Source organism: Chanodichthys erythropterus, chromosome 13 (assembly GCF_024489055.1).
Source record: "Chanodichthys erythropterus isolate Z2021 chromosome 13, ASM2448905v1, whole genome shotgun sequence".
NCBI classification, from domain to species: Eukaryota; Metazoa; Chordata; class Actinopteri; order Cypriniformes; family Xenocyprididae; genus Chanodichthys; species Chanodichthys erythropterus.
Genome location: NC_090233.1, coordinates 3,330,732 through 3,356,869, shown reverse-complemented (window position 1 = coordinate 3,356,869; position 26,138 = coordinate 3,330,732). Strand labels below are relative to the sequence as shown.

The 26,138-nt window shown below is 36.3% G+C and overlaps 1 protein-coding gene across 2 annotated transcripts in view; it reads left to right on the top strand.

Annotated features, from left to right (window-relative positions):
- Positions 1 to 26,138, top strand: part of pho (phoenix) — a 59,341-nt gene that overhangs the window by 11,881 nt on the left and 21,322 nt on the right. Inside the window, exon 1 of one of the 2 annotated variants that reach the window (XM_067406392.1) lies at positions 1,035 to 1,659. The exons of the other annotated variant lie outside the window; for it this stretch is intronic. Coding sequence (XP_067262493.1) covers positions 1,427 to 1,659 — 233 coding nt within the window. The 5' untranslated portion in view covers positions 1,035 to 1,426. Of the gene's footprint in view, positions 1 to 1,034; positions 1,660 to 26,138 lie in introns of those variants that run through there. 2 annotated transcript variants of the gene reach the window in all.

The window sequence follows — 26,138 nt, the reverse complement described above, 5'->3', positions numbered from 1 at the left end:
CTCGTGAATATTCATGCAAGCTCCGCCCAGTGTCACTGAAAATCTCAGACACCGAATATTTCATAACACCTCTCGCGAGGGCGAGGCGGCCTCATCGGATTCTGCAGTCGAGCGCAGTTGCTCTCCACCGACTGCGCTGACCAAAAGCACGATGGGAAATGACTTGCTGACGACACAGCTTAAAGCTTATTGGTTTAAACAACCGTGATGCATTGATCTCTTTTAAAAATGTTTGATTTTAAAACACTAACACCATGGTTTTACGCGTATAAATTATGTGTGAATATTCCAAAAGTCTCTGACAGTGTGATCTCTCTATGGGTTATGTGATTGTTATCATATTTATAAAAATATATAAAAACATGTCCGTAAATTACATCCAGTTAATCAGCAACACAGCGCACGAGTGTGAATCCCGCGATATCCGCCTTTGATCTCGCAGGTTTCTGATGCACTACGAGAACGGAGACCGTCTTGCCTGCACTTTTTTCACTCCTCCCCTCACTGCAGCCGCCTACTCTCGGCTGAACTTCAGGCGAGGCTAGGCGCATCTCAAACAAGCCTAATGTTTGATTTTGAAACACTAATACCATGATTTTTTGCGTATAAATTATGTGTGAATATTCCAAAAGTCTCTGACAGTGCGATCTCTCTGTGGGTTATGTGATTGTTATCATATTTATAAAAATATATAAAAAATATATATATAAAACATGTCTGTAATTAAAATAAATGATAAAATACACACATCCTTCGAATGGAAATAAATAACAAGTACTTTGGGTGTATTCTTCATTATGTTTATTTTAATTTAAAAGCAACAGAACGTAGGCTAAATTACATCCGAGTTTATCAGCAACACAGCGCACGAGTGTGAATCCCGCGATATCCGCCTTTGATCTCGCAGGTGTCTGATGCACTCCGAGAACGGAGAATTGTCCATCTTGCCTGCACTTTTTTCACTCCTCCCCTCACTGCAGCCGCCTACTCTCGGCTGAACTTAAGGCGAGGCCAGGCGCATCTCAAACAAGCCTATTATTGGTATTAGGAAAAGGGCTTTGCGATCTTGGCCCACACTCCTAACCAGCAGGTGGTGGTAATGCACCTTGAAATTGTAAGCAAACCGCCATGAAAACCAAGAAGAAGAAGAAGAAGAAGAAGAAGAAGATGATGATGACGACACCCGCCTTATGAAAACAGAATCGTGTAACACGTGGATATGTTTGGCATAGAGGCAAACGTTTTCTGATACATGGTTAAGTTTCTTTTTTGACCAGTACTTTTGTGTTCAGGCTTAATCTGTTGCAGAAACAGCCCGTGCCTCATAAGCGCCCGTCAGAGGTGCACAAATCGGTGTTAATCGACATCACGCAAACCTACGAACACATGACAATTCTCATATCAAATAGTATTAGATTAAATAACCATGGCTCGAAGAAGCAAAGATGATAGGACGGAAATTGAGTCGCCAAACACGCAGCAGATCGTGCCGGTTGTTTCGCACGTTAGTGATCTGATCGATTTGGACCCGCACTCGGAGCTGTTCCTCGAAACACCTCCGCCTGATGTTGTGTGTTCTATCAATGCATGCTTTCATCAGTTCACCAGCACCTTGGAGAGGAGAAGAGGTACTTCAGTCCACAAATCTTCTTCGGACAGGTAAAAAAAAGAATGGAAATGGAAACTAGACGGTTGTGTTGCTTTTAATCTTCTTTGTAAATTCTCCCTGCGGTCAATAATTTTTATCCCTCAAGCTCATCTTTGATAATCAAAATTACATATTTAAACATTTTTTTTACTGTGAAAATCATTTCTTCATGCCTTAAAAGCCTGAATGTAACTCTACACCCTTGAGCCATTTTCATAATTTTTCTTGTTTCATACAAGGTAAAGCATTACATTCTGCAATTAACTTTTTTCAGAATAGTATATGTTTGTATACATTTCTTATTTCTTGTAATTACATTCAATGAGTCATAAAATATTAAGTCTTTACAAAAAAAAAAAAAAACTCAAAAGAGGGCTTAATAGACTTAGCTTTATGTTATTAAACCTTCCCAAAGAGAACTATTTACTTTTAATGTGAAAATTGTAGTAGAACCAGTATAACAGTCCAAGATAACAGTCCAAGTCCAAGAATATCAGAGGGTTTCAGGTTCAATGTTGCAAAAAGCATTGTGGTGAGTACAGTTGTCAAAAGCAGGGGCGGCGCCAGCCGATTTTGCCGGGGCTTCAGCCCCGAATGTTTTGAGTCAAGCCCCGAATGTAATGACTGTCACTGAGAAAATATGAAACTGGACAATAGCCTATGTAAACCCCCGAAATCATAAGTTGCTTTATTTCATTGCGCTTTGGCTTTGCATATACTGCATACAGCCTGTAAAAATAGACCTTAAAAATAATCTAGCCTATAGAATACATTTCTTTGCTGTCGGTACTATGGGCTACTCCGTTTCTTCCTCTCTGTTGAATATGCAGCAGGTAGGGGAGGAGCTAGCACAGTCAACCGCAAGAGTGCGAGACAGTCAGCAAGCAGGAATTTCAGGTTAGAGGTTTCTTAACAGTGCTCTCAAAATATAATTTTTCTTAACACATCTCTCTATTAAAATACGTTAAGCAGTTCAATACCGCTTTTCTACAGTATCCGACCATACACCGGCCGCGCTTTCTCTGTCTCGCACATTTGCGCACACGATCAGCTGGTGATGATCAAAATAAAAGCTCAAGGATTTATCTTTTAAAAAGAAATTAGTACAAAAGTATTGTAAAAAAAGATGTTTGAACCCTTTTTAATGTCCAGGTACAAGTCAATGCTGTTTCTTTGTTCAATTTGCACACTGTACATGTGTTGAAGCTCTTAATTTTGAGTTTCCAGAGTGCACCAGATTGATGCATTTAACCTTAAAATGTACAAAATTTTCTCAATTTTTTTTTTACAAATTACAGTGTCAAATAATGTACATTTTCTGAAGAATAATACGACAACAAAAGCTCCTTTCATGTCAGTAAAGCTGTTAATAGAAAATTAAAATGTCTTTGGACAAACATAGATTTGGGCTAAGCCCCGAATGTTTACAATGTCTGGCTCCGCCCCTGGTCAAAAGTATCAACTTCAGTACCAATCTGTACTAAAATTTTTAAAAATGTGATGCTTTGAGCACTGTTGAGCGGATTTGTTAACACCTCTGATTGGCCATTGTGTTCACGGCTCATCAGATACGTCTGTGATTGGCTACAATGATCAACACACGGGATCGTTTAAAAGCACACGGAAGTGTTTGAATTTGAAAGCGGGAGCGTTTGAAAGCAGGCGTCTATCAGCAACCTGGTCCACGATAGACGCCTGCTTTTAAACGCTCCTGTGTGTATCTGTGTAAGTCATTGATGACTATTTACAACGTTTTTGAAACATTGATCATTGAAGCCAATCACAGACACATCCGATGAGCCGTGAACACAATGGCCAATCAGAGGTGTTTACGAATCCACTCAATAGTGCACAAAGCATCACATCTTTAAAATGTCAGTATCGACTTGGTACTGAAGTCGGTACTTTTGACAACTCTAGTGGTGAGATGTCTTTGAATTTATTAAAAGCATTGCAAGGATAATGTCTATGCAATATTTTGAAATTAACTTATTTTATTTTATTGGGCAATAAAAACGTACTACTCTTTGACCATATTTTATCAATAGAGGCAACTGCTTTTGGGTAACGACTACAACTTTGAGTGAGACACTTTCTAATGTGAAAATTGTTACATTTATTGTCCAAAATATTAATGCTTCCAATAAAAAGTTTTGGGATCTGCCCAACAATTGAGTTATTATGGAGATGTTGGGTAATGCTTTAGATTACAGCCCGGAAAGTACTGCGTAATAACAATGTATTTATAGTGTAACTTTGAGTAATTATATATAAAGTAAGTATGTGTAAGTATAGGGGAACAATATGTTTAGTCTGGGGAAAAAAGGGGTAACAACCAGGAAAATAACAAATTAATTTTACTGTAAGTATTTTAGAACTAAGGGGTACTTAAACTATTATCATAGACAACAATCTTACGTTTGGGAGCAATTTAGCGAGAACATACACTGCACACCTTTTTGTAATAATAGTGTACATGTATATAAAGGCTTACGAGGTAGGCTACATATCAGTGCATTTACACAGTATTTTGGTTTTATTGCAAAAGTGCACCGATTGAGTTGTTTCAAGGCAAGTAAAACACAATATTGCATTTTTTTTTAATACTGGGGAAATATACTCTTGTATCATGTAGTTAAAGGGTAGGTACAATTGACCCTTCGCAAAGACCTGCCCCCCTTAGTTACTGTTGCTTTGTCCGACAAGCCGTGGCGCTGTCATGACACAAGCAGTGAAAAATACATCGCGGAGCAAAGAGGATACTGACAACACGTCGACAGACAAGACAAAGCAGGTTACTTATGATATTAAACAAAGTCCCAGCTTTCAAACTGTGTAGTTTAAAAAAAATAAAAAATTCAAACAATAAAAAACGTTTTGTGGCTCTTTAATGTGTCGTGACCATGGTCGTGACAAATCGCTGTAGCGCCTCAGCTCAAGAGGCTCGTAAACCGATCATCTCTTCCTACTAGTTCATTTATAGCATCAAATAAACATGAATGAACATGAGAAGGAATGTTGTTTCAAACGCGGAAAGACGTTAATGCACACAATTTTTTGAGTTTAACTCCACCGAGGTTAATCTTCTAACTCCTGACTGATTTGTTGGACAAAATGGCGGATTCGGCGTTCTGATTGGTTAGATCGCTTGTCAATCAAACTCCCGGCGAAGGGTCAATTAAAACACATGTATACACACAATCTGATATCACTTGGAAACCTTTATTTGAAAAACAACTTATTTCAAAACAGATTTACCACACGTCTTATTCGTTTCTCTTGCTTGGTTTCCTCATCCTGTTCCTCTTCTACTTTTTCTTTCTTTAAATTCTGTATGTATTATAAGAAAATACAGTACACCCAGAAATGTCCTCACCATTTACTCATCTTTTACCCTCATGCCATCTGAGATATATGACTTTCCTTGTTCAGATGAACATACATTTTTTTTTAGAAAAAATATAATGCAAGAACATGTGTTTCAAAAAGTTGAAGCATTATACAGAACACACAGTAATAACTACAGTAATCCATACAACCCCAATGGATGAATCAATGTCTTCTGACGTGAAAAGATAAACTCCAAGAAACTCAAGCGAAAAGTCATGCGGATGTCGGATGCTCTCCGTTTTTTTTTTTTTTGTTTTTTTTATATTACTACTCAAAACAAAATACTAAGAATAACAGATAATAAATATAGCTGCAAGCAGCAATTACGGGGCCAAGCACAAAAATGGCACAAGAAGCAAGCCAACATGGCTGGGAGCATCAGACCAACAGCAGTAGTGAGCAATTAGAAAAAAAGTTATTAGCATTTTTGTCAATTTTGTTATATCTTTTGACCACAAGGTGGCGCTGGTCCGAAACTTCTCAGGCTCCTTCAGTGCATTGTCCTGATGACCCTTACCAAATTTTTGAATTTTGGTCAAACCCATCAGAAGTTATAAGCAAAAATGGCATTTTTAATATCTCCACTCCAGTAGGTGGCGCTGCGCCGAAACGGAGTATGCTGCCTCAGGTCATGCTTGTGAAGACACATACCAAGTTTGGTCTGAATATGTCAAAGCACTGAAGAGATACAGCTTCAAGAGTCATTTTTGAATCATGCCTCAAATTCTTTGCTCTGGTATACAAAAACGGTTTGACATATGGACTTGAAATCCATAACTTTTTGTCGGCATGGTCTGAAGATGACACGGTTCAATTTTGGTGAAAATCGGAGCAACGGTCTAGGAGGAGTTCGAAAAAGTAGGTTTTTGAAGAAAAACAATATGGCGGACAGGAAGTTTAGCTGACTATAGCAAATGTGATATCTATGTTCTCAGCATGACCCAAGGAATCTACTGAGACCAGTTTCATTACAATTGGTGAATACAGTCAAAAGTTATTAGCATTTTTGTAAATTTTGTTATAACTTTTGACCACAAGGTGGCGCTGTGCCGAAACTTCTCAGGCTCCTTCAGGGCATTGTGCTGATGACCCATACCAAGTTTTGTAAAGATACGTTAATGCGTTCGTAAAATACAGCATTTTAGCACAAAATTCAAAATGGCCGATGGCCAAAATGGCCGATATGGGAAAATTGGATATCATTCGACTCTGCATGATTCCCCGAATCCAACGAGACCAAATTGATTTTTGGACAAACCCATCAGAAGTTATAAGCAAAAATACCCATTTTTCATATCTCCGCACCAGTAGGTGGCGCTGCGCCGAAACACTGCATGGTACCTCAGGTCATGCTTGTGATGACATGTACCAAGTTTGGTCTGAATACGATAAAGCGTTGCGGAGATACAGCCTTACTTCTGTTTTCGCATGCACTACGTACAATTCGTTCGTGAGTTTTTCGAAAACGGTTTGAGGAATCAACTTGAATTCCATAACTTTTTGTCAGCATGGTGTGAAGATGATCTGATTCAATTTTCATGTAAATCGGAGTAACGGCCTAGGAGGAGTTCGAAAAAGTAAGTTTTTCAGAAAATTCAAAATGGCGGAAAAACTTTGGACAGCTGGTGGCGCTAGAGGGATTGAGATAGAGACTCCAAATTTGCTGTGGACAAAGGTCAGACTGTCCTCTAACTGTGTGCCAAATTTCACAACTTTCCCGCAAGCGGTTCTATGGGTTGCCATAGACTTCAAGAGCGGAAGAAGAATAATAATAATAAAAAAAAAAAAAAAAAAAAAGAACGCCAACAATAACAATAGGTGCCTCCGCACCTTCGGTGCTTGGCCCCTAAAAAAAATTTAAAAAAAGAACGCCAACAATAACAATAGGTGCCTCCGCACCTTCGGTGCTTGGCCCCTAATAATAATAAAAAAAAAAATTAAAAAAAAGAACGCCAACAATAACAATAGGTGCCTCCGCACCTTCGGTGCTTGGCCCCTAATAAGCGTACGGAACTCCAACAATAACAATAGGTGCCTAAGCACCTTCGGTGCTTGGCTCCTAATTATAATGAGAAACAGACAAGACAGAAAAACAGATGGCAGTTCTCGCGCGAGTTTCACATGAAACACCCACAAGAACTTCATGAAATCTTGAAGCTTCACGTTGCTTCGTCAAACGGGAAGTCGACTCTCATGCACACGCTGGTGACGGTTGGAAGCAAAAAGATGAGTAAACCATGAGAACATTTCTAGGTATATTTTCTTTTAATACATAATACAGAAAAGCAGAAGACATGGGATTCCTTAAGATTCATCAGTGGAAAGACTGAAAAGAAGAAAAGGAACAAGAGGAGGAGGAAGCCAAGCAAGAGAGAAAAAAAGAACAAAACGTGCAAAATTATGTTAAGTCTTTATAATTTGAAAAGTTGGGCATGTGCGGGGGCAGGGCATTGCTGTCATGGTGATAATGAAAATATAGGAAAATGAATGTTAAGAATAAAAGTATGACATGAAAACCTGTCTATGAAAACGTGATTAGAACAGTGTTACATTGATTATGATGCAGCAATGTTTTTAATAAGGAAGCATCTAAAAGAAATAGTCACCTGAGGTGAGTGACACCAGTAAACTGAAGCCCGTTCAATGACACATCCTATGATATTAATCAGATAACTTGGATACATAATATAGACGTAACATTACATCTTGTATCGGCACAAAAGGATGCAAATGCCAGTGAACTTTAAGTTATGCGCCATAGCGAGAGAGAGAGCGTGCATGTTTTCATGACAGCGCGCTGAATAACGAGTAAGGACAGAATTTACTGTAGATTTCTATAAAGTTCTCATTATAATGCCATGTTTATGGCAGATCTGTGCTTTATTTTAATCACATTATTAAGTGATTCCATAAATTGCCTGCATGATTTTTTTTTTCTAAGCCATATGCGAATTATGCCATTGAACAAATAAGACAAAAAATGCACTGCTGCATTAGTATAACATCAGTATTTTATTAGGGGCCAAGCACCGAAGGTGCTTAGGCACCTATTGTTATTGTTGGCGTTCCGTACGCTTATTATTATTATTATTATTATTATTATTAGGGGCCAAGCACCGAAGGTGCGGAGGCACCTATTGTATCCGTTGGCGTTCTTTTTTTAATTTTTTTTTTAAATTTTTTTTTATTCTTCTTCGTCTTCCGCTCTTGAAGTCTATGACAGCCCATAGAACTGCTTGCGGGAAAGTTATGAAATTTGGCACACAGTTAGAGGACAGTCTGAGCTATGTAGGAAGCAAATTTGGAGTCTCTAACTCAATCCCTCTAGCGCCACCAGCTGTTCAAAGTTGCACTTATGTTTATGTTAATAACTTTTGAACCGTAAGGGTTAGAAACAAATTCTTTTTTTCTGCTGATTCCTTGGAATCGATTGCACCCTATGACGTCATTTTCCGTCATGAAAATTTTTCCGCCATTTTGAATTTTCCGAAAAACCTACTTTTTCGAACTCCTCCTAGGCCGTTGCTCCAATTTCCACGAAAATTGAATCAGATCATCTTCATACCATGCCGACAAAAAGTTATGGAATTCAAGACTATATGTAAAACCATTTTTGTATACCGGAGTAATGAATTTGAGGCATGATGTAAAAATGACTCTTGAAGCTGTATCTCTTCAGTGCTTTGACATATTGACACCAAACTTTGCAAGTGTCATTGTCACCTCAGTCTGACCATACCACAACAATCTGGACACAGCGCCACCTATTGGTCGAAAGTGATGAACCATTAAATCCTCATTTTTGATCATTATTCCGCTCTTTTGCCTAAAATTATCTTAATAGATCTTTATATATATATATATATATATATATATATATATATATATATATATATATATATATATATATATATATATATATATATATATAAATAAATAAATAAATAAATAAATAATATATATATAAATAATATATATATATATAATATATATATATATATATATATATATATATATATATATATATATTATTATTATTATTATTTATTATTATTTATTATTATTATTTATTATCTATTATTTATTATTATTATTATTATTTATTATTATTTATATATTATTATTATTATTATTATTATTATTATTATTATTTATATATTTATTATTATTATTATTATTATTTATATATATATATATATATATAAAATTATTATTATTATTATTATATATATATATATATATATATATATATATATATATATATATAAAATTATTATTATATATATATATATATATATATATATATATAATTATTATTATTATATATATATATATATAAAATTATTATTATTATTATTATATATATATATATATATATATATATATATATAAAATTATTATTATATATATATATATATATATATATATATATATATATATATATATATATATATAAAATTATTATTATATATATATATATATATATATATATATATATAATTATTATTATTATATATATATATATATAAAATTATTATTATTATTATTATATATATATATATATATATATATATATATATATAAAATTATTATATATATATATATATATATATATATATATATATATATATATATATATATATATATATATATATATATATATATAAAATTATTATACCCCTTAGTTCTAAAACAACTTACAGTATGATTAATTTGTTTTAATAAATTTCCCTGGTTGTTACCCCTTTATTGCCCTGACTTTACATATTGTTCCCCTATACTTACACATACTTATAATCATGGCCGACATTTGACTCTTGAGTTAGGAGGTGTAGGTAAATTTTTTTTATTTTTATTTTTTTTGCAGGTAAATGTCTTTTTGTACCTGCATCAGCAAATTATTTGCAGAAGTTTTAAGCAAACAAGTTTAAGTTTGCTTGTTCTTTTTTTACTCATTTATTTAATAATTCACTTAATTTTATTATCACGGGAGACGTGGACAATATGCGAATCAGTGTCCATCATTTTGCGAGCAACTGGTGATAAAGAAAAATGTCACGTCGCAATATTGAAAATATTACCATTTTAAACCATGAAGCCGAGCCAGTTGATATCACACAATGTGCAAACTTTGCGTGAGTTATGTGGGTGAAAAAGTCTCACGTAGGGCAGATTATGGGTGTTAGCGCTAGTTTATGATAACCATTTTGAAAGCTTTATATCCTAATCGCTGAACACAACAGACACACTTTCCTTGCGTTATTCAGCCTGAGAGTGGCGCTCTAATGATGATTGACAGACTTTAGTACACACAACACACAGAATCTTAGAATTGTAGTATTTATTGCTTCCGAATTTAGTTTTAGAATATTGTTCTAGAATAAATATTTAGGAATTAGAGTAAAAAAAAGTCTATTTTCAGAACAAACATAAACATCAGAACTACTATAAAACCTATTAACATGAGCATGTTTAAATTAAAGGGTTTATACTCTCATTAATTTGATACGCTACTCCACATAGGAAGAACAGACATGCCAAACAGTTACTGACCTGATGCAGACACATATCTGAAGCGGACTGATATCGTCTTGGTTTGGAGTAAGGTGTGTTTAACGTGGAAATAAGTGGAAATCTGCCACAATGGCTCTTTGAGAGGGTGCTGCAGTTACATTGTACACCACAGATTTACATATGAAAGTTGTGAGGCACTGTAGAGCTGGGAAGGGCTCTGAGACCGGCTTCCCCACTTAGTATTATGAATACATGCCTGTCGAATCCATGCGCTACATTGTAATATATCCTGCTCACTTATTGACTTAAATTAGTCTAGAAAATCTGAAAAATATTTGTTGCTGAACACATTTATAATTTATTATTAATTCAGTGTCCATAGGGGTAGGCCTGTATTTAAACAAGTTGTTTTTTAAATGAGTATCCAACTAATCTTTTATTATCCTCACAGCGCATTAGTTATGCACTATGATAATGTGGGGCAAATTAATTACAATATTATTTTAACAATAAAAGTAGCATAATAATAATAAGAAGCCCTGCATGCCCTGTCTGATATACGCCACTGTGAAGGGATAAACGGTGTTCAGGCACGCTTATGGGCAAAGGAGTATCTTTGAAAGGCTCGCGCTCAACTGTGTGAGACAGAGCGACGGAGCGGTACCCGGGAAATTAAATATACCCAGGCCTTAACCACTCCAAATTGTAGTGGACGAGCTAACGGATAACATCGGGAAAAATTATGGGGGGGCAACTGCCCCCCTAACTGTGTCAATCCCTGACAAGTACTGAATTGAGCTCTCTTGTCTTTTTGCAATTGAATGGTCATAAAAATGTCCATTTTGGCGAGTAAAGTACAGTTAGTTTGGAGAATATCAGATGTATATCAGTGTATTGGATCTGTGTATTGTTAGAAAAAAGCTTACTTGATGTATTACAATTTAACTAAGTTAGATTTTAGTCGACTAAATCTAGACTAAAACTAAAACAATTTCCGATGACTAAAATATGACTAATTTTAGTCAAAAGACTATGACTAAAACTAAATCAAAATTTGCTGTCAAAATTAACACTGTGTGTTACGAAGCACATTTGAGCTTCCAGAAGAACTTTGTTCTTGTGCGTCATTCAGGTTAGGTTCTTCAGAAAATTTGGACTAAACTGCTCACTTTATGATCTTTTTGAAGGGTAAGTAATTAATGACATAATTTTCATTTTGGGGTGAACTAACCCTTTAATATGCAAAGAGAGTGCAGGATATTCTAGCCTTGAGATTCCTTCAGCTTCAGAGAGTAGAACATATCTGTGTATAGTCGGGTTCCTTTGAGATCAGCAATTAAATTAACAGATTAAATTAAATTAACAGTTTTTGCTTTGTGCAAGCACTAGGTGAATTTTCTGACTAAAATACCAAGATATGAAGAGTTATTTTGCAAAAATGGATAACGGTTTTTTATTAATTCTCATAAATCATGTTTTTTTTTTTGTTTTGTTTTTTTGCATGTAATATCACTCAAAATGCAGTTGGGTTGTTTTGATTAAGTAATAATAATAATAATAATAATAAATAACTTGCAAAATTAAAGTTCACTGAAAGTATGTATATATATATATATATATATATATATATATATATATATATATATATATATATATATATATATATATATATATATATATATGTATATATTTGAAATTATAAATCCTCGATCACTTTTAGTCAACTTTGACAATACTCCCCTCAGTTAGCGCATCTTTTCGTAGTGACTAGCAGCCTTATCACCTGACCTAAATGCTGCGTGCTGATTCGCTAAAACAGACTTATTGGGTTGTGTACACAAACAGCAAGGGTGCTTGTTGGTTTCTGCTGTAAAATGTGAACTCGGAATGCCTTGACTGTAGGCAATATTGCCTTTTTTGATAAAACGTATTTTGGGTTCAGAACATGCTATATGTTGAGAAAAATGCACAGCAGTCAGTTTTGTTGTTTTTTTTTTAATATTGCGTTAATCAGTTTTTGCAAATGAACTCTTCATATCTGTCTGTTTCACCTTAACTTCACATACATCTGAAATGTCAGAATTGATGAATCGTCAGTCTCAGATTTAACAGAAAGACCTGAGACATCTGAGAACAATTTTAACGCCTCTAACGTAATGGGCCTTTTATTTATCAGGAGCATGCATATCATCTGCAAGTTGACCAATCAAAATGGTGTGGTCTGTTATTTAAATACCCTTGATGTTAGAACAGTGCGTTGTGTAGAGGTTAAAGGGTTGGTTCACCCAAAAATGAAAATTCTGTCATTTATTACTTACCCTCATGCCGTTCCACACCCATAAGACTTTCGTTAATCTTTGGAACACAAATTAAGATATTTTAGTTCAAATCTGATGGCTCCGTGAGGCCTTCATAGGGAGTAATGTCACTTCCTCTGTCAAGATCCATAAAGGTACTAAAAACATATTTAAATCCGTTCTTGTGAGTACAGTTGTTCAATATTAATATTATAAACCGACGAGAATATTTTTGGTGCAGCAAAAAAACAAACAAAATAACGACTTATTTAGTGATGACCGATTTCAAAACACTGCTTCAGGAAGCATCGGAGCATTATGAAGTAAGTAATAAATGACAGAATTTTCATTTTTGGGTGAACTAACCCTTTAAGAAGCTTTGCAACCAACAGAAACAAAAAATGTGAAATAGGACATCCTTGCCTGTTACCTCACCCAATGACAAAATGTGGCGAAATCCCTTTATAGAAGGAAACATTAGCTGCTTTTCCACTGTCGGGCCAGTGCGAGCCAGAGCTAACAATGTGCCAGCAGAGATGTTCACGAGTCTTTTATCTGGAGTCTGAGTCAAGTCTGAAAAGTCTATAATCTGGAGTCAGAGTCAAGTCTGAAGTCTTTATTACTGGAGTCTGAGTCAAGTCTGGAGTCTTTTGTCACGAGTCCGAGTCAAGTCTCGAGTCATTAAAATAAGGTCCTATGATGTAAGGGACAATGTACATCCAGTTTGTTGCTTTATAATCCATTACAATGTACAAAACAGTCGTAAACGGACACAAGATGCCGCCAGTGAGTCACGGTTTGTTATACAGCAGTTTGTTATACAGCTTCGTTGTTAGTGATGACAGTCATTATCAGAAAATATCAAACTTCGGAATGTTTATGAATGTCAATTGAAAACTCTACACTTGCTGATTGTGATACGTTAAAATATGAGCTTTAAGTAATAAATGGATCTTTTTCTATCTCGCTCTCTCATGGACACACATTAAGAAATAGAAAAGCAGCAAATAATACGAAGATTGATAAAATGTAGTGCTAGGTTTGAAGTCTAGAATTTTTTGTTCATATTTTAACAGGCTGGCAATTCAAATGAGTCATGCAGCTACACCACATTATAATAGCTAGCTGTGTGAGTTAATGTGTCTAACCTTTGTGGATGCGATGTCTCATAAAATTTGATGATGTTGTTCCGGTGTCTTTAATTGTTTTCTCACATTCTGTGTGATCTGACGTGATAATAAACCCAAACGAAAGAACATATGGCACGGTGGCTCTCGTCATGTTTAATGGGAAACATGGGACTCTTATTATGACATTTCGGAGTTTACTCGCACAGACATACGTAATCAAATTCTATGACAAGAGTCCAATCTACCACGACACCCAAGGAAATATATGTGACACAGATATTATAAAACCACTTAAACACAACACAAATTCTTTATTATATCAGTAGTTAAGGGTAAAAGACTTGAGTCATTTTAAAAATATTACTTTTGTGCCGAGTCAAGTCTGAAGTCATTTCAGGTCGAGTCTGAGTCTGAAGTCTGTTAAAATGCGACTCGAGTGCGACTCGAGTCCCAGTCTCTAACTCCAGGTGAGGCCAAAAGCCTTGGACCTCAAGCACCAAGGCCAAAATCAAGTTGCGTTTCCACTGTTGGGCCAGTAGCCCTGCAGTGTTACCCTAAAACCCGCCCTTAACACACCTCCATAGAACAATGTCACACAACCTCATTTCACCAGCTGACTGAAAACTAGCTAGATCACAAACATGACAAAAGTGAACGTTTGGTCTTTAAAATCCTTTTGACCAATGTTTTACTATTTAAAAAAAAGTTACAGTGACAGTAATTTATTAATTTGTGTCAGAAGTGCACATCAGTCATGCTGAATCAAACTGGTGTTTACCATTTCACATACCTGTAAAGAATGCATACCTATATTCAGTTTCAGTTAAAACGCTCCCGTGTGAATCTGTAAGCGCTCAGTGAAGAGCGTGTCAGTTTACGCCAGAGGTTGCATTAACTGAAAATTTTCTGCCATTGACTGCAATTTTTTTTAGCAGTGACGGAAAAATCTGAAGGCTATCCATCATTTTGACAGATTACTCTGTGATCTACTGTAGGTAATCTACTGTAACTTGTAACTGTAATTACCACCCCTGTCCAGTTGGTGGCGAGTGCAACGTGATCTCTGGTTTACATGCAAAGAAAAGTTAGTAATATATCTATTATCGTAGAATCGCTGTATTATGATGTATCGTGATTGTATTGTATTGTGAGGTACCCTGTGATTTCCACCCCTACCTGCTTCCATTTTATTTGCGATTACAGGAATGCACAAAATAACTCCATTAAGACTATTCCAAACTCAGGTTTGATCCAGAGTTTGCGATTAACCCTGAAGCGCGTGCACCTGAATATAAAAAATATTATGAATTTAAATGCATTTACAAAGCAGGAATAAACACTGCTGCTGCAGTGAAAAGTTTGAGAAGGCAACTGAAAGAAAATGTCTTGCTATACCAATGCATGTGAATCAAACAAATAGGCCTTATAATTTATATAGTTTCACAAAGACCTCGAAAGAATAATGTAAGCTTGACCTGTTTTGTTTATATATTAATGCATGTATTGTTCATTTTAATTTAAAAGCAAAGTTTAATATTGTCAATTAATATAATATGAAAATATTATATGAATTGTACATAATTATATTTCATATAATATAAGTATAATAATTAATTAGCAGCAAATGAGCAATTTTGTCTGTAAAATGTTTTCATTGTAGCAATAAAAAACAGCTAAAAACCAATCCACCTTCATGAGCCCAGAAAGTTTGCTCAAGCTAATCTTGAACTTACCTGGGTAGAAACTGAAACCGGCTTTGTGCAACAGGCCACAGGAGTTATTAGTTATACGAGTTAACCGGAGTGCATGTTTTTTTATGACATGCAGGTGCATTAGTCTAGTATCAATAAAGGCACAGGGAAGAGACCGATAAAACATGAAACCAAATAAATGCACAAATATAATTGTATATGATTTGTCTACGTTCTTAAAGCAGTCTCTGGTATTTTCATTTATTGTTGCAATGGTTAGCATAATGGTAAATGGTACATAATGGTAGCCTTTACCATAGCATATAAATGTATTTCTGCCTCATACAGTAATCAGAATCCCAGCTGGATCGCGAGGAAGTTATTTCAAACACTCACTGGTGTCTGAACGTGAGTTTTGAGCTGGAAATAGTTTTAAATGTCTTAAATGTTGAAATTAGCTGGTAGCCTGATATAATAACATGGGAAATTAGCAGCGGTGTTGGCCCCTCCTGACTCAGGTAAACGGCAAACCGTCTGTAGCCCCGTCTCTTATTAAATGGAATCTTTGTAATTACTATGTCTAGTTCCTCTAAAGTTATTTCACCCACACAAACGGCATGATTATTTTTGCTTGCAGTTCAAATTAATGGCTCCAGCTTACAGAAAAACTGATTGGAAAATTCTGAGCAAAAAGATGTGGTGTAAAGACACTGGTAAAAGTCAAATAAAAATGTTGAAGTTTCATAAAGAACATGAAAGGGGGGGTATCACACACAGTTTCTGCCAATCTCATCTTGATTACCTATAGAGTAGTATTGCATCCTTCATATCTCCGAGAAGTCTTTAGTTTTATCAAATTTATAAAAGATACTTGCCTGCTGTGGCCAGAGCTAAAGAGTCACGAGCATGTGCAAGCTTTTGTGTAGAGATCGTCTGCTAGCTGCGACATCATTATAAATAAAAAGGGAACAAAAACTTTTGTGTTGTTTACATTATATGTACTTGTGTGCCAATTTCCAGCAAAACACAGACATCTGATGCAGTTTTACTCACCACCCACGATCTGCAAATCCAGTGTTGAACTGGGACTTACATGAACATATGTGTGCAACTCCATTGCTTCCCCCAGAAAAACAAGCTTTATCCACTGTTCCCTTAACACTGGGTTCTTTGGGAAGCTGAAGAAGTTTATCTTTCCCTCACAACCAAAAACACACTCCTTTGGTGACATTCCCTGTGTCTCAATCAACTCCCTAGGTCATGAATCAGTATCATGAAAATGAATGCGGCTGACTCCCTGATCAGTGCCCTGACTACTGAACTAGGGAGCTGAAAAAAATCTCTCGGCTTCCGTATCCCGAATGAAGTGCGTTGATGGGCTTGCTCTTGCTCTGGGTGGTGTGTGTGTGTGCATGCTTCTCAGGGAGAAGTGCCTATACAAGTAATTCTGCCCTTTATTACGTGATAAATGGCCATATTCGGAAAAACAATTGGCGAGACATGTCCACAACCGGAAGTTGTATATTTGGCACTGAAATACGTCATACATCCAACTCGTGTCTTGAAACTTTGGCCATGTTTAGCATGAAAATGAGAATGCAACTCTTCAACAGTGTAAATAAGCCAGAATGCATGAAATGGCATTAGACCCCCCTTTAAGATCTTCCCTCAGTGAATACAAATTGTCCTTGTCCTGTTCACTAGGAGAGGATAGACATAAAATATAATTGATTTCCTTTATGATAAAGGTGTTCTATCGGGTTGAGGCTGGCCAGTCAAGTTCCTCCACACCAAACTCGCTCATCCATGTCTTTATCGACCTTGCTTTGTGCACTGGTGCGCAGTCATGTTGGAACAGGTAGGGGCCATCCCAAAACTGTTCCCACAAAGTTGGGAGCATGAAACTGTCCAAAATGTCTTGGTATGCTGAAGCATTAAGAGTTCCTTTCACTGGGACTAAGGGGCCAAGCCCAACCCCTGAACCATAATCCCCCCTCCACCAAACTTTATGCAGTCACTATGCAGTCTGGCAAGTACCGTTCTCCTGGCAACAGCCAAACCCAGACTCATCCATCAGATTACCAGACAGAAGCGTGATTCGTCACTTAAGAGAACACCTCTCCACTGCTCTATACTCCGGTGGCGGCATGATTCACACCACTGCATCCAACGCTTTGCATAGCACTTGATGTAAGGCTTGGATGCAGCTGATCGGCCATTGAAGTCCATTCCATGAAGCTCTCTATGCACTGTTCTTGAGCTAATCTGAAGGTCACACAATGTTTCGATGTCTGTAGCTGTATAGTAGTTGCTGACTTCTGTGCACTGTGTGCCTCAGCATACGCTGACCCCACTCTTACCCCCTTTCCACCAGCACGAACCAGGTGCTAGTTCAGAGCTAGTGCTAGTGCCAGTTCGGAGTTGGTTCAACTGATGAACCTTCTAAGAATCAGTTTGCCTTTCCACAGGCTAGAGAGCCACCACAGAGCCAGGTCTCACGTCACTGTATACGTCTCATATTTCACAGCAAAGCTAGTGCTGCAGCACCAAACACAAACACACCAGGCTTATTTGAGATGCATCGGCTTCACGCATAGCGATCGGCGCATGACATCAAAGCTCCGCGAGAACGATCCAAAAGCACAAGGAGTCGTATGCTCTACAAACGCTCCTGCGGATCCGCTGCACCCACCGAATCGCTTCGCACTGCTCCGATGCATCTCGAACAAGCCTTCTATCAACAATCGCGGATGTTTCACTACTGTTGATGCTCATGGCTTTGCGAACCTACATCGGCATCCAAACACAGCTCGCCGTAATTTGTATATAGACGGAGATTACAATCAAGCTACTATTAGCTTGATTAGCTGCTATTTCAAAAATGGCGGTCACGGGTGTCTTGTTGGTCACGGTAACCCCGCCCCCAGCCCCTGACACAAGCGGTTCTTACTTCTAGCCCAGCACGGTTTTGATGCTACTTACAAACCACTTTTCCTGGTTTGGAGCTGGTGATTTGTGTTTCGAAAGACAAAGAACTGATTTGAAACTAGGCTCTGGCTCCGAACCAGCACTCAAACGGCCTTGGTGGAAAAGGGGTATCTGTGATTTTACGTGGCCTACCACTTCGTAGCTGAGTTGCTGTTGTTCCCAATTGCTTCCACTTTATGATACCATCAACAATTGTAAATTGTAAAAGTAACAGTAATAAATAATTTTCTCCGTCATACTATACGTTTTCAAGCCATCCAATATTTAATATATTCTAAAATCGATCTAGCTTACTGCAGTGTGTCTCAAACAAGTGTCTCACAGCAGCCGCTGAGCGAACACACAGAGTAACGTTATAACATAATTTAAAACACTCTCAAATGTGTTAAGCTCTAATATGATAAACAGAGCTGTATTACCTCATACTCATGACCGGAAAGCGCCGGCGACTGTGTCATAATAAAAGTTCCGCTGCTCGTGAGGCGTGTGTTGTGCATTCGATCCAGTGACGTTCAGCTCCCACAACACTCGGTCCTGCTCTGCTTCATACTACAGTAACGTTAATAATCGCATCCATGAACATAATTTCTTCCTGAGTCTTAACCCTATTCTTTTGCACCATCCATTGAGGTGGAGACCATATGTCCCAAGATTCCGCTCTCAAACTTGGCGTCATCAAGCTATGCCTTTGTTTTGAATAGGCTTCTGTCGACATCTAGCGGACAAAATTATTATATACTGCACCTTTAAGTTCAGATGAGGGAGATAAAATATGCATTCTTTCAACCGTATAAAACTGATTACCATATAAAACATTGTGTAGTAAACATTGTCATAATTCATCAACATTAGCTCATAAGCAATCACTTGGCATAAATGTGCGCTATTCATTAATTGCAAATTGCAAAAAATTGCAAAAAAAGCAGTCTGCATATCTTCCACAGGACAGCAGTCCTGACTGGATATCTTCCCAAAACGTCCCTCTCTTTCATTTGTTTAGTTTTTATTCGTTGACGAAAATTAGAGTAGATTTTAAACTTATGAAGAAAAATATTTGTCAATGAAAATAATACTGGTGTGGACAAAACAGTCACTCTTTGTAAACTCTGTTTACTGTGAGTGCATATGCTCGAATATGAGCAGTCATTTACGCCGTCATCACCCGGGTGTTGATAGCACACGAGTGCACGTGAGACCTGAACAGCGCACGTTGCTATCTGTCTGAACTAAACTCATTTAATCCTTGCTAATTTAAACATTCAAGAGCAAGACGCAAATAAGAACTTGTGTGCGCTGTGAGATTTGTGTGTGCACTCATCCGAAACGTGCAATGCTTATTTTAGACAGTGCGCAAATACTGAGTTCTCTTTCAAGTCTTGCGCTTGAACAGACAAATTCAAAAAAATTCAACATGCCCGTCTTCGCGAGTATCTTAGCAAACAGTTGGTTATGTTTAAAGTGAATGTATAACAGTCGAGAAATACAATGCGTAACAGTATACAGTATGTACTGGATCGTGCATTACGTCTTAACCCTTGAGGGACGGATTGGGCGGTACCGCCCAAAATGGCATACTTTTACAAATGTGTAGTTATCTCAAAAACTATTAATGCTAGAGAGATGCTGTCTTTTGCCGTCTTCCTCAGATTCCACTGAAAACAGCGGTATCCAGTTTGTATATTAAACGCGCTTCCGTTATTGCGCAATACCACTGCGTAAACAGGCCAATGAAAACGATTATGTTAGGCAGATTCAACACACAACAACCAATGTAAAAATTGCCGTTGGGAGGAATATTTTTCTAACCCAATCAGAGGAAGGTTACCATGATGTATTCTAGCCATTCAGAGGACTCTGTAGCTCTGCTGTAGCCTTGTAAAAGCTCGCTGGCCTATAGTAAAAGACGGGCAGCCGGGTGTAATCAATAAGCGATCGGAGAATCAGCATCAGGTGGAGAAAGCAGAAAGCGATCGGAGTGTTACAGAGAGCGATCTGAGTATTGGCGAGCACAAAGAGATAAATTCGAGAGAGATATAGCATTATTACAGAATTGTTTTATCAAAATGGCAAGCAGTAAAAGATTTATGGCAGAAAAAGCTCTGGAACAATTACTGGAAAGTGACGAGGAGAAATCCGGAGCAGACAGGTTTTACACCGATGGAGAGGCCTTGCTTTGCTCACTGGCATGCCTAGGACTGTTTGTAAAAAAAGTTAATTATTTAATTGTTCTTTACACATTTGATTAAACAATAACACATTTCTGTCAAGCAAAGAGTTTGAAAAATATATTTTTTTTTGTTCTATATTCTGTGATGTGTGATTTTCAGTAATAAATGACAAAAATCTATTTTTCGTTTTTGAATTTCTCTAGTTTACTGTACATTTTCTTTCACTCATACTTCCTTTCTAAACACATTACATGCATGCTTATGGTAGCTTAGGGTCTTCTGAATCCATAGATACCAAACACAGGGTGTTCCATCTCCTTTACATATGATTTATAAGCCCAAATATAAAAATAGAGAAAACAGACCAAAAAGGGCTTAGTCCCAAAAATAAAAAAAGCGCCTAGGACTGTTTGTAAATACAGTTAATTATTTAACTGTTCTTTACACATTTGATTGAACATTAACCCATTTCTGTCAAGCAAAGGGTTTGAAAAATATATTTTTGGGTCAAAAACTTTTCACTATTGTTGTGTGAGGTAGGATTTTCAGTAATAAATGAGAAAAATCTCATTTTCGTTTTTGAAATTCTCTAGTTTATTGTACAATTTTTCACTCATACTTCCTTTATAAACATATTGCATGCATGCTTATTATAGCTTAGGGTCTTCTGAATCCATTGATACCAAATACATGGTGGTCCATCATCATTACATATGGTTTATAAGCCGAAATGTAAAAATAGAGAAAACGGACCAAAAAGGGCTTAGTCCCCTAAGGGTTAAAGGGAAAGAAGCCTAATATTCCTGCTGTCTGTCATTTGTTGTTTGATTAACATTAAAAACACAAAGAAATCATTCACTGTTCTTGACTGAATAGCTATTGTAACTTCAATAATGATTCATCTTTATTTAAGTTATACAGTGAAGATAATTTGCAGTGTTATTTTATATTTGAGTACTTTATTCATTTTCTTTACCTGAAAACTACTGTTGGATACCTGAAAAACCTGAAAAGCAGTTTATTTTATTTGAATATTTGCTCTATTTTACTGATTTGTGCTGGTGCTTGTAGTTTATTTTTTCTTATTTTCTTTATTTTTATTTGACAGTAGTCCTATTTTCCCTGAACATAGCACATACTTACTGTGAAGCTGCTTTAAAACAATCTGTATTGTGAAAAGCGCTATATGAATGAAGATGACTTGACTACACCCCTAGCACATTCCACTGTGCTTGGTAGCATACACCGCGTACCAAGTTATTATGCAAGTGACATATCAGTAAGATTTCAGTACAATAAACACAGATTTTAGTTTTTCTAAGAAAATGTTTATTTATCCATGTCTTTTTAGATAACTGGTATCAATCTCAGACAAAATAATTTGCCAGGTCTATGGAAACCCTACTTAGAGGCTGCCCTTTTAATACAATTAAATTTTTTGACAGTAACTTTCATTAATAAGCCTTTATCTGACCGAGTTCTGCTGTGCTCTAAATCACTCACAAATCTTATGATAATTCGATAATCTCCATTCAGTTTTCACACAATATTAGTTGTTTTCATGCCTTTTGCACAACATTGCACCATTTCATGCTTTTCATCTTCAGAAAGATCTTTCTTCCTCCCCATATTGCATGAGAACTGTGAGTTGCTTAATAATGTGGAACAACCTCTAAGTAGGGTTTCCATAGACCTGGCAAATTATTTTGTCTGAGATTGATACCAGTTATCTAAAAAGACAAGGATAAACAAACAAACATTTTCTTAGAAAAACTAAAATCTGAATGTTCATTGTACTGAAATCTTACTGATATGTCAAACTCCCAAGTACAAGGGAGAAATGCGAAAGAATATTTAATAGGGCTAATAATAGGCTACTTTGATTACGTTTACGAGCACTGCAGTCTCAAAATCATTCTTTTGTCTATTAGAATAATCGTGTCGTCGCGTTCACTGGACACTGTATCAGTGTCCAGTTTGCACTTATAATTCATTTGAAGAAGACTTGATGAAATATGTGTGCATAACTACACCGTGCTGGTTTGGTGCAGGAGAATGTGTGAAATAAACACTTTAAACACGGATACTTTATTCTGTATGAGCTATGTGCCACGTGGCTATATGTATATCATAACAGTCGTATTTTTCATGTGTTCGTATTCAAACTCCAGTTCTGACCGCATCTCAATAACATTTTCTCTCTCAAGATCCATTACTGTACTAAAAACATATTTAAATCAGTTCATGTGAGTACAGTGGTTCAATATTAATATTACAAAGTGACAAGAATATTTTTGGTGCTCCAAAAAAACAAAATAACGACTTATATAGTGAGGTCCGATTTCAAAACACTGCTTCATGAAGCTAATATTAATATTGAACCACTGTACTCGCGTGAACTGATTTAAATATGTTTTTAGTACATTTATGGATCTTGAGAGAGGAAGTGTAATTGCTGGCTATGCAGGCCTCACTGAGCCATTGAATTTCAACAAAACTATCTTAATTTGCGTTCCAAAGATTAACGAAAGTCTTACGGGTGTGGAACGGCATGAGGGTGAGTAATAAATGACATTATTTTAATTTTTGGGTGAACTAACCCTTTAAGAAAAATGATTTATTTTAATTATTTCACCTAAAATACAAGTTTACTACTTTTCCAAATATTCTATGTTGCTTAGAAATAAATATATTGTGTTCAAAGGAAAAAAGTTATTTTTTACCTATACATTTTAAAATAACATAATTTAGAGCTGTAATAGCAATACCGTGAAACCATTTTTTGCTTAAGGTTATCATACCGTCAAAATCTCATACCGGCCCATGCCTAGTATATAGTGGCATGTGCCACTAAAACTTGACGTGCACATGGATTGCTTCATGTGCCTCTGACATTGTTGCCATATGTTGTGGCACCTCCAATAGATCTTATTCACAGCATAGTCATCTTTGTTTTAAAAAGTGAATGAAAGTGAAGCTGTGAGGGATAGACAAAAATCTCTTCAGTGGGTTGTACTGTTATGTGTTTTTGGATTGTTTTACTGACGGAACACTGCAAAAATATCTTTCCAAGAAACTCCAATAGACATAAAAATCCAGACAGTATGAGCTCTGGAAAATTATAAATGATCTAGGAGCTTTATACAACTTTTTACAGCTAATTCCATTTTAAACATGGTAAGGTATCCCTCACACTGCATTACATAATTGCATAAAATTATTTTCTAAATACTGAAGCCATAGATGAGAACCACTAACCACATATTATAATATTTAAATTGTATAGAAATTATATCCGTTTTCATTTAGATCAATATCAGTCTCTGATTGCTTGTTTTTGTTTTTTTGCTACCATCTTACTCAAGTGGATCTTTCTCAACTGTTGTAAGTTTTGGTTTAACTTGTGCTAGCAAATGTTACTTATACTGACACCTACCAGCATACATGCAGCATCATGCTAAAAGTAACGGGTTCTACTATTAATAGAATATTTGTAGTGACCCGTAATAGATTTATTCTGCGTTTCTCTTAGAATTAACAGTTTGCGTGATCAACAACATACATTCACATGCAACAGAAATACTGATGTGCCACTAACTATGTTTAAAAAAAATTTACTGAATTGCAAATATGTTCATCAATAAATCACCTAATAACTAAATTAGGTTATTTAGGGTTCTGGGTGAATCTCAATCAGCTCCCCAGTTTAGTAGTACTGCACTGATCAGGGAGCCATTTTAAGGGCTATCTCAAATGCAAAATCTTTACAGTGCACTGAGATGTTTGCTACCTAAAATGTTTTTGAAGCATCAAAGTGTCAGTGTCGACACTATCACCAAAATAAATTAACTGCATGATAAATAGAAAGATTCAAATAGACCTGGGTCTCCAATCCTACTCCTGGAGGGCCACTGTCCTACAGAGTTCAGCTCCAACCCCAGTTAGATGCACCTGAACAAGCTAATCAGGTGCGTCTTATTAAGCATACTAAACTTCCAGGCAGGTGTGTTGAGGCAGGTTGGAGCTAAACTCTGTAGGACAGTGGTCTTTCTAGACCAAGTTTGGAACCCCCCCCCCCAACCCCCCTGAAATAGACCCTCTGTTTTTTTTTTTTTTTTTTTTTTAGTACTCTTAACTTGATCTTAAGTAGGCCTTATTAAAATATGAGAAAATACCATGAATTGATTGATTTATTGGCAGGCAGCATGTGCAACACATTCCATTCCCTCTCTTAAAGGTGATTAGGAACAGCTTGGAGCTTAACAAATATAGCTTTCCTGTTAAATAAATAAATAACAACAATAATAATAATAAACAGAACAAATATAGTCTTTATCAACAGAACGTAGACTAATCAAATGTAAAACAACACTGCATAATCTTCACTGTGTAAATTTAAAAGGCCTATAGATTAATTGTACTAAATCTTCTAAAGAGCAGTGAGTAATTTTCTATGTCTTTTAGTTGTTTGATTAACATTAATGACACAGACGGCAGCAGGAATATTAGACTGCTGTCACTTTAAAACCTAATGTACGGATCCAAAATACTGTTAGACATGCGATTTATTTCCCAGCTGTTTATGTACCAAGCCAGATTTTTTGACATATTTCTGTGTTTATTTGATAGTTTAGATGTCCTTTTCAGACACTTAGTAGAACTGCCAGACCGGTAAAGTGAAGCAGTTTTAGATGCGCATAGAAAAATGGTCTCACAGGTTTTGCGTCATTGAAGAATATTGGCTCATCTGATCGGGCCTTTATAGAGACAACTGATCAAACTATATAAAAAGATTATTGGCCAATAATGATCAACGCCCAATCGATCGGAACACCCTTACCTTGAAATGGTGTCACGTGATATCGGACTTAATAAATGGATAGTAACCCCTCTCTTGTAAATATGACCTGAACCATTTCAGGCCACTCAAATTTGTACCACTCGCAATGGGACGTGCTACCAGATGCATCCCAACTTTCCCTGCTATGTGCCAGTGGCACCTAAACTTACACTTACACCTAAATGTTAATGCCGCTACTGTTTTCCAGTCTCTCTAGGGGAGGGATGGGCAAACTCGGTCCTGGAGAGCCATTGTCCTGCAGAGTTAGCTCCAACCCTAATAAAACACACCTGAACAAGATAATAAATGTCTTCAGGATTACTTCAAGGCTACAGGGGGGATAATTGTTAGATTATTTGATTAATCTAAAAAATAATCGATAGATTATTTGGTTGAAAAAATAATCGTTAGTTCCAGCCTTGGATTTTTGTTTTTGCAATTAACCTTATTCCTTAAAATCATCTAATAACGC